Source organism: Mustelus asterias, unplaced genomic scaffold (assembly GCF_964213995.1).
Source record: "Mustelus asterias unplaced genomic scaffold, sMusAst1.hap1.1 HAP1_SCAFFOLD_648, whole genome shotgun sequence".
Taxonomy (NCBI): Eukaryota; Metazoa; Chordata; class Chondrichthyes; order Carcharhiniformes; family Triakidae; genus Mustelus; species Mustelus asterias.
In genome coordinates this window covers 112,426-123,009 of record NW_027590597.1, presented here as the reverse complement: position 1 = coordinate 123,009, position 10,584 = coordinate 112,426, and the positions used below count along the sequence as shown (strand labels likewise).

At 41.4% G+C, this 10,584-nt stretch overlaps 1 protein-coding gene across 11 annotated transcripts in view; it reads right to left on the bottom strand.

The window, feature by feature from the left end:
* Positions 1-3,024: 3,024 nt before the first annotated feature.
* Positions 3,025-10,584, bottom strand: part of LOC144487213 (multiple PDZ domain protein-like) — a 115,894-nt gene continuing 108,334 nt past the window's right edge. For all 11 annotated transcript variants that reach the window (XM_078205275.1, XM_078205277.1, XM_078205276.1 and 8 more), the window contains 3 exons: positions 10,387-10,499; positions 8,614-8,737; positions 3,025-5,998 (listed from right to left, as the gene is read on the bottom strand). In XM_078205275.1, the coding sequence (XP_078061401.1) occupies positions 5,852-5,998; positions 8,614-8,737; positions 10,387-10,499 (384 nt within the window). In that variant the 3' untranslated portion in view covers positions 3,025-5,851. The remainder of the gene's footprint in view (positions 5,999-8,613; positions 8,738-10,386; positions 10,500-10,584) is intronic.

The following is a 10,584-nucleotide window of genomic DNA, read 5'->3' as shown; positions in this document are numbered from 1 at the left end:
TAACCCTTAATTCCCTTACCGATCAGGAATCCATCCATCCGCGCTTTAAACATATTCAGCGAGGTAGCCTCCACCACCTCAGTGGGCAGAGAATTCCAGAGATTCACCACCCTCTGGGAGAAGAAGTTCCTCCTCAACTCTGTCTTAAACCGACCCCCCTTTATTTTGAGGCTGTGTCCTCTAGTTTTAACTTCCTTACTAAGTGGAAAGAATCTCTCCGCCTCCACCCTATCCAGCCCCCGCATTATCTTATAAGTCTCCATAAGATCCCCCCTCATCCTTCTAAACTCCAACGAGTACAAACCCAATCTCCTCAGCCTCTCCTCATAATCCAAACCCCTCATCTCCGGTATCAACCTGGTGAACCTTCTCTGCACTCCCTCCAATGCCAATATATCCTTCCTCATATAAGGGGACCAATACTGCACACAGTATTCCAGCTGCGGCCTCACCAATGCCCTGTACAGGTGCATCAAGACATCCCTGCTTTTATATTCTATCCCCCTCGCAATATAGGCCAACATCCCATTTGCCTTCTTGATCACCTGTTGTACCTGCAGACTGGGCTTTTGCGTCTCATGCACAAGGACCCCCAGGTCCCTTTGCACGGTAGCATGTTTTAATTTGTTTCCATTGAGATAGTAATCCCATTTGTTATTATTCAACCGTGTTGCAGTGGAATAGTGGATAGGTCATGAGCCATGCTTGTTACTTAGATTATACTCCCATTAAGGCTGTGGATACTGGTGCTCAAAAGTGTTTGTAGGCTCTTACAGCAGTCCAGTAATCTGTGCTCTAGCTGATGGCTGAGATGCCACCTTAAGTGATGCCGGTTGTCCACTCTCAAGATGACAGCGTTCATGCTCCAGCCACTGCCACTCTGCCTGAGCCCTTACTGCTGCTTTGCAGTCAGTCAATCCATACGGCTGCCACACAGAGAAATAGTTCTGTTTTGTATACAGAATATTTTGTTGGATAGAGCTGTCATGGAATGATTTTTTCATTTTTGCTTACATTTCAGGATTTTGGCCTGGAGGACACTGCACTTGATGGGAAGGTGGGAAATTGTGGATAAATGCTGATGGAGGGATGAGATTTCAGGAAAACTGGAGTTGGAAGTAGCTGGTCATGGAAAACTCTTCTGGAGTGAAGGAGTCCTGGATGCTTTCTCCGTTCCTCTTCCTTCTCCTCCTGAGGTGCCTGGAGGCAACAGTTGCATTATCATGAGGGATCCCGTACAGACCACCATAAATCATGAGATATGCTCTAGCAGGCATTGGAGGGTTTCTACCGAGTTGTCCAGGCTGTAGAATTGTTGTTTCAGCAGAGCGATTGTTTGATCCAAAATGCTCCTCGAGATAGCATTGTAGGTGCAGTCCCTCCACACTTCGTCAGGTCTTGGAGGGGAGGCAGATGTCGAACAGGTGGTTCCTGCCAGCATCTCTTTCATTGTGGTGGCCTGCAGATGGCAAGTACAGCTGTCTGGCATATGCTTTATAACTGCTGCCAGGATAGGGCATTCACTGATTCACAATGTGGATACTGGTGCTCAAAAGTGTTTGTAGGCATTGTGTATGGTTGCATACTAAATGCATATTAATGGAGTGTTAGCCATGATGGTACATCTCCTCATTAACATATGGGGCTTGCAGACCAACACACGTGCAGTCGATGGCACCCTGCACCACTGGCCAAATCCCACTACTCTGGAGAAGTCATGCTTTGCTCTGGTAAAAAAGTACAAGCCTTGTTGGCCAAGGTTACTCAAATAGCACTTGTCCTAAGTATATGAAATAATGAACATTGATCTACAAGTGTTAAATTAATATTGAATCGATAGTTGTCTACTTGGACTACAGCCCCAAACTCACTGGTAGAAAAATTCATCTCCAGGTGCCGTACTGAGACCTGAACTCCAAAAATGTCAGTCAGACCACTTCTGGCATCCTATAGTTGTAGGGGCACTAGCATGGAGGTATCATACATGCGCTGGAAGCATATGGTCGGCAGATTGTGGCATCAAACAATGTCTAACACTAAGTTAACTCCCAAACCTTGCGGTTCCAGATAACATCCTCTCTTAAATAGTCCCAGATGAACATACTCCCAGCTGCACAAGAGATTCTGCCCCACTAATATTGCTTTAAAGTATCATGTGGGACTTCCTTCAGTGAATTTAACTTTCCTTTGCTTTCTGTGAGTGAATGAAGTACTATGTTGTCATTGAAGGATTTTAGAAATATGTTTGGATTCACAAAGGAGTGGTGTTGGAAGACCTGTCAGCAGAAAGCCTGCTTTCACTAATGGGGCTATAGTTGCAGTCCCTCTGTCTGCAGTGAGACAGGGAGATGGAGCACAGATAGTAGAGAGAGGAAGCAATTAGCAGGAGAAGGGCTTTCAGCAGAAGGCTATATCCAGCAAGAACCTTCAGAGAGGTCTTGGAGTGAAAATATTACACATAGGGAAACTTCAAAGGCTTTAAGAATTTTGACATCTTTAGCTCCCACCTATCACTGACCTTCTATTCTGCTCCACCTCCTCCAACTCTCTCCAACTATATAATTCATCACATTGCTACCCCTCCTGCTCTGATGAGTCATATGGATTTAAAATGTTAATATTGTTTCTCTCTCTATAGAAGATGCCAGACCAGCTGAGCTTATCCAGCATTTTTGTTTCTTTTTCAGATTTCCAGCATCTGCAGTATTTTGCTTTAATTTAAGAATTGTGTTCATACTATTGGCATTCTTCAGAATTTCTTCAGTTTCTGCACTCGTGTTGGATGGCATGGTGATCCCAAATCAAGAGTTCCCGGAGTTTGGTCATATAGCAATTCTTCTATCATTTCACCATTACAAGACTTGTTATTTATCTCATTGCTGTTTTTGGAATCTTCTTGTGTGAAAACTGGTTGTTGCATTTGTTTATATAGCAGGAGATCTCCAACACCCTAAAGCTGGGACAAATGTGCCGAAGTATGCAGGTGAACTGCAGGGTTTGTGATTGAAATCAAAAACTGCTGCTGTAGAACATTTGTTTTTATTCAAATACCAATGACAAAATACACTTTGTAGCATTTTAAAACTAAGCTTTTACAATTACCAAGATTATTTACTATTAACAGAAACATGTCTGTACACTACCTTAAAGTCAAAAATAGAAATATTTCAGTAGATTTTATTTAAAGTCTGATAGAAGGCAACATATAAAAGAAAAATTATCCTAAAATGATTGCGTATTACATAGGTTTAGCTTCAAATTCTTGTCCACAGAAATTGCTAATCCAAAGTAACAACACCATTGAAACACTAAATCCAGAAAATAAGTATAAAGGACAGCTATAACATTTACCTTTTAAGTTTATATAAATATATAGTAAAATACACTTAGTTAGTGTGAAAATGCAATATTTATCAAAATACACAATTCAAACTCAAACATTAGTTTAAATTGAGTTATAATACTGTTAAATTCATAGGGATAGATTTTCATCTTAACCCATACACTATAAATTGGCAAAAATGAATCAGCTGTCTCTCAGAATCTACCTGATTCTCATTCCATTGAAGTGAAAGGAATGACAACTATGGGTTCTATATATGGTGGGTGATTCACTCTACCAGATTGCCTGCCAAGTTGTGAAGACAAAAATCCATTCCATCGTGGAGAACTTATTTTCTATACTGAGCTAATTAGTTCAATGCAGTCTTAAAACATTGTCACAGCTTCTAAATGTGTTTGGTAAGCAGCAGACTCGAGTGAAAACATCATTACCCCATACATTTCCATGAATTCAGTAGCAGGCACAGTCAACTGATCATAGCTAAAATATTTAGCCAAAATGCATTGTTTAGAAGTGTACATCTTATTTTCTGTAGTTTCTTATCATTTCATTTTCCCTCTTTCTTTAAAAATAAAGCAAATTAACTGATCATTTAATGCATTGCTGTTTATGGGATCATGCTGTGTGAATAATGACTGTTGCGTGAATAAAGGTTGCTGTGATTATTTACATAATCACTGGAATTTAAAATTGTCAGCACTTGGTTTCAGGTGTGAAAGAGAGGATGCAGATCCAATATGCACCTCAACTGGGTGGCTTATGACAGGCCTGAATTGGGTTTGGGCCCCATTATTCGAGTTGCAGGTGCTTCCGAGGGCTGCTTAACCGTTTGAAAAAAAATCATTTTTGGTCACTTGCTTTGCCTAAAGTTCTGTCCTGGGACAGAGATTGCTGCACATTAAACAAATGGGGAAAGAGGACAAAAGGCAACTGGGACACTGTAGCGTCAACACACCTCCCAATAGCTCCACAGCAATGATTTTATAATTAAAAAAAAAATATCGGAATAGCTCTTGCTCTGTGATACTGAATATCGGTGAAGTGCTTATAATAGGCCTTCCCCGCTTTAGCTGCACCAATTTAGCCACCCATCAGGGATGCCTGAAAAAAATTTCCCAACCTAATTTAGTTACTGAATTTGATCATTGTTGCACTCATTTTACAATGGCAAAATGAACACATCTGGCTTCAATCTTTATCTCACTTCTTGCAAAATAATTCAATCTATGAAGCAGTTCAGCCGTTTTCTCCACACTTGATGAAACATTGTGTACAGTTTTTCTTGATTTTATTTGCTTACCATTGCCACATTCACCCGTCAACTGTTTTTCTCTCTCATTTCCTTTCTGTACACACAGAGGAATTAAAACTTGAAGCTAAGCCATAAATAAAATCTGCATTCTCTCTTAGGACTTAAAACAAATATTTCTCTTCCAAACCAGCCAAATTTGACCTTCAGCAAAATTTAGTTTTGGGAATGAGCTTGATATCTGCAGTGAAAGGGATTAAATTGTGCTCTATTTCCATTATCTGCCACAGCTCTTCCACAGTACACAGCTATTCTCAGGGTGCAAAGCAAAAAACATTCACAATGGTAACCACAGCAGAGGGAGGCAATTTGGTTCATCCAGCTCAGCTTTCCACAGAAACCTATTGTCCCCCATCATGACATCTGACTGTCTCCAATAATTGCAGAGTATTGCCTCCACCACTGCCATTCCAGATATTAATCGCTCTGACAGTTTTTAAGCAGTACCTGGTACTAGTGAGGTGATCCATCATAATCAGTTATTTCAAGATAACATGACATTTCACAGAAAAAACACTGTTAATGAGCTGTAAAATGTGAAAATCTAATGCAGTTAAACTGCAGCAGGAACAGCACTATTTCTTCACTGAAACTAGTCAATGGCAGGCTCTCCACTACATAACAGACATATTGAAAAAATGAATGCTTTATTTAATCCAATCAATCTCTGAACTGTAAAACGTTTGGTGACAATTTTAAAGCAAAAAACAACAGAAGTTGTTCTGTTGTAATTCTTGAACTATGTTAAAGCCTAAAATGTCCAAATATGTAAATTTGGGAGCAAAATTAAAAATAATGCTGCATCTGAAAAAGTACTGTAAACAACATGGTGTGTCAAGGGAAAATCGTAATGTACATCCTACAATACAACTCCTGAACATGATGTACATAAATACTATGACAGTTTGTATGCTATGTTGTTAAATATCTTCAATTTTGCAACACATTAGTTATTTGATTCCAAATTAATAGAAAATATTTTCACTAAATAAACATTTAATCTTTTTCATCCATTTATCAGTCAGCTCACAGGGTTTATTTGTGTCATTGTTTTTCCTTTTTGAAGGATCCCTCTACACTCCTCAGCAGAAGAAAGCCAAGCTAAAAATTAGTAGAGTTGTTAACCAAACACATCTATTTAACCTTATTCAAGATGTCAGTATAATAAGCATTTGAGTCTTCACCTGGAACAACACACATTAGGAAAGTACTGTCAGTGTAACCGTCCCCTTTGTGCGCTTCAGAATACCAACAGCTTCTTCATGTGTAACACCCTCAAGGCTTTGCCCATTGACAGCGATTATTTGATCTCCACGTTTCAAACGTCCATCTTCAGCAGCTGCCCCCTAAAAGTTAGAACATCTTTAGATCAGAACAGGTTTGCACTGATACTATACTAATTTTGTAACTCATGGATCTGCTAACTGAAGTGTAATAATAATCTGGCAGATGTGAGTGATTAATGCTGTATTGAGCTTTCTTTTGTGACTGTAATTGCATGGAAATCAATACCTCTGCCGCAGTGCAATGTGGAGTTACCACAATGTCTTTCCAAATGAGGTTTCTGGAATACAGTTATACAGCTTGTTGTCACATGTAATTGAGAAACAAAATTTTCCAACTTAATTTCCCTCCCCAGTCCGCCAGAAGATTAGGTTTCATGGGTCTCATCAGTACCATCCTCAAATAATTATTCATCATATCTGAGCTACACAATGAGTGTTGACATGTTATTTTGTTACATGGTGCATTGTCACATTCTGTTTTTGGTTGCCTCCAAGGCTATACCTTCCATCGTGGTTAACTGGATCACAATTGGGAAGTGTATCCCTGGTTGATTTCCCTCCCAACCCACCACTCCCTGCACAATCCAGGGACACTAACATCAAGTGTAGCATTCTTAATCACTGCCCCAGCTGAGATATGGTAACTCAGCCAATGGAATTTATTCAAGTGTGAAATATGAATACTTCTGGCATTATGGATAGTACTTTATCTTAACAAACCTGCACATAGTGGGGGTATTGCTGGCAGTGGTTCAGGAACCATAGCATTAGTGTCCTGCTTCTGAATTTTCTGATCAATTAGCAAAGACAGGCAGGATGACATGTTGACATTGTCTAAGGAGGGATTTCTAGTTAATGGGATCTTGGCAGAGGTCAGAATGACTGTCCAATCATTCCTGACACTTGAGCAACCACAGGAATGAAAGGAGACCTGGGAAGACTGATCTTTAGGTTTCTGACTCTGATGTGGAGGTCCTGCTGCAGGATCTGAGTGACTGAAGTGAGGACATGTTTGCCAAGGATGGGAGATTAGCTTCTTAAACAGCAAATATGGATGGTAGTGGCCAATGAACTGAACAGCAGGAGTATGTTCCAAGAAGCTGGGGACAGTGCCCCAAGAGATTTAAAGACCTCAGTTGATCAGGAAAGGTAAATTGCATAATTTGTTCAGGTGCCAAGCACCACATTCTCATGTTCTCAGCATCTTCCTGCAATACTCTGTACTCCACTCATTCCTCTCTCTCTCCAGCTACCTCCTCACATCCCTATCTGAACAGCCAATACTAACATTTACCCTCATCGTTGAGCCCTTTTACATCCATGCCTCCGTCACCCTTCACAAATGTTGCCTAGCCTTCTCCACACAATCCATTTTTCACACTTTCTGTAGTGTAGATCTCCTGGGAGCGGCAGAAAACTGAGAGAGATGGGGAGGCCATTCCTTGACAGCAAGTTTGATAACCACTGGTTATTTGTGTCCACCTACTCCACTGGGACAAAAAGCATTGTTCCAGGAAACTGCAGATGTTGGCAATAATCATGCCTGAAAGCCTGAGCCTCAAGCGACATTGGCGTTCACACGTCAAGAGATTGATCCTCTGCCTGTAGATCCTGTGTTGTGGTTTTGCTTCCTTTAAGCTGGAACTCTGTGTTCTTCCCCTTTTTCCTGTGGATGGCATGAGGAGAAGGTACTTTTGATGTTGCTTCTGCTGCTGTTCGTGTTGCTCCTTTTGTTCCTCAGAGTTCGAACGTAGAGATACATAAGCTGCTTCAATGCTGCAGTGAAGGCTGACAGCAGGGAAATTTGAATCAAAGTGAGTGAAGTGACTTCCAAGAAGTTGGAAATCACCTGTCAAGCATTTCCTCAGAAGTTTTGGGAGCACCAGCATCTCACATAGACATGGCCACTGCAGCTCTTCAGAATCACTGACTGAAAGCTTCCTAGCATGTCAGTTTCACTGAAGAAGCACTCCCCATTAAGCACTTGCCTGGTTGACCCTGGCGAGTTCCACATACCTTGGAAACCTGTTACTGGCGCTTAAAGTCAGAATGCTGGGTTAAATTCTCAGTAAATTGGGAATTCATAGAATCCCTACAGTGCAGAAGGAGGCCATACGGCCCATTGAGTCTGCACTGACTTTCCGAAATAGCATTTTACCCAGATCTCTCACCAGTCCTAACCCTGTCCATTTACCATGGGTAATACACCTAACCTGCACATCTTTGGACGGTGGGAGGAAGCCGGAGCACCTGGAGGAAGCCCACGCAGACACAGGGAGAACATGCAGACTCCACACAGACAGCCACCCAAGGCCGGAATTGAACCCGGGTCCTGGAACTGTGAGGCAGCAGTGCTAACCACTGTGCCACCGTGTTGTAGAATTGAAATTATTTGGCTGACAGCTCCACTGGGACTTCCTGCTTGCCTGCAAACTTGCCCAGATCAAACCCAGGAGTGGATGAGCTCATGTCAAATTTCTGGCCTGACATCACTTTCAGAGGTTTAACCCCTTCCCCACCTGAATCTATCTCTTATAGGCAACTGTAATCATGACCTGTGCCTCAGGTTAGTTTAATGATAAACTAAAATGCATTAAATATGCCTCTGACACGATAAAACAGACATAGCTACTACCAGAGCTGCAGAATTCAGAACATCCTCACAGTCTGCTTACCTTTGCAAATACTGTCTTGACATAAATAGGCAGGTCTCCATGAGGGCTGCCATATCCACCAACAATGCTGAAACCCAGGCCATCAGCACCTCTGTCCAAAGTGATTGTTTTATATTGCGGAGGACTGAAGAGTAATAAAAACAATGATTTTAAGTATTGCACATCATTCCCTCAGCTCCCTCTATATCCCAACCCCACTGCATGCAACTTTGTGTCCAGCTTTTAAACTTCATAATTTTATGGCCTTGGTGGGAAAGCCCCATCGTATAATCCAAATTAGATAAATACACATTGTCAAGATTGAAGCTATCATCTTTGGTCCCTGACACAAACTCTGCTCCCTAATCACCGTCTCCATCCTCTCCTGGAACAGGAGTTTCCAACCCAAAGGTCGAGGCTCCATTACATGTGCACACACAATCCTTAGCTCTGAGCCCCTACAATCTTCAAAACAGTTGTGGAAATAAACCATTGGCCCTTGTTCATCGACTCCCTCTGCGCTTGCTCAACAACTCTCCACTCCTCCTCAGAATATTAGAAAAAGGAAGAGGAGACCACATGGCTTATCGAGCCTGTTCTGCCATTCAATCATGGCTGATCTTGGGCTTCAACTCCATTTTCCCCCAGTTCCCCATATCCAGTTTTCTGAGACACCAAAAATCTGTCCATCCCAGCTTTAACTGTATTCAACTTATCTTCCCCCATATCTGCTCAACAACTCTCCTCCCACCCCCTCCTCCAACTCTGCTTTCACTCCCGAGTAGAGTAAAATGCGCGCAGCGGAAAAAAATTTCAGAAACTGTCTAAAGCTGAACCAGACTGCTTGCAGCCTCTGTGTCATAGTTGACACAAAATGAGCTTGCAAAGCACTTGTCCACATTATTCACATGAGATTGCCTATGTACACCTCCATAACATCTCCTCAATCAGCATCTGCATCTGTTCTCTGCTACTGAAAACCTCCACCATGCCTTTGTTACCTCCAGGCTTGATTATTTTAATGCACTCTTGATTGGCCTCCCACTCTCTACGTTCCATAAACTTGAGGTCACCCAAAACTCTGCACCCTGTGTCCTAATTTGCACTCAAATCCCATTCACCCAGCACCCTTGCTGATGACCTACCCTGCCAAAGCAATGCCTTCATTTTAAAATTTTCAGCTGTATTTTCAAATCCCTCCATGGATTGGCCTCTCTTTCTCTGTAATCTCCTCCAGCCCTACAATCCTCAAAGACATTAAAGGCATTCCTCTAATTCTGGCCTCTTAAGCTAGCTCAATTTTAATTGCTGGTGGCTGTGCCTTTAAAAGTCTAAGACCTGAACTCTGGAATTCCCTCCCTAAAGCTCTCCATCTCTCAGTTTCCCTCTTTAAGACACTCCATAAAAATACCTCTTTGACCAATCTTTTTGTCATCTAATCCAAATCTCTTTATATGGCTCAAGGCTCAATTATATATTTTGTTTTAGAATGCCTCTGTGAAGTGTTCTTGGTCATTCTATTATGCTAAAGGTGCTATAAAAATACAAATTGTTGTAAATTTTAGGGGAGTTCCAGAGGTAATGGTGTGGGAGCAGGAATAGATGCATTACAGGCGATATGCGGTTACAACTGCAAATACAGGTTGGAACCAGGCAAATACTGTTCAATGCAGTCTTTATTAAAAATCATTCTATTTGCTGTTGCAAGGACAGTATGATCTACAGCAGCTCAATGCTTTAGTTTTCTAATAATACTTCTACCATGTATTGTGTGCAGTAAATAAAAATACTTACCCTAGGTCATCATGAAGGATACTGCTTGCTGTCAGTCCTGAGAGAGAAAGTGCAGTTGCAGTATGTTCCTGTTGCTGACTTGTTATCACACTAACATCTCCGCCTGCAACCACCTATGGACAATCATTAGCAAAATAAGAGATGTTAAGCAGCGTAAAAGCTAAAAAATGTAAGAATATTTTGACATATTATTGAGTC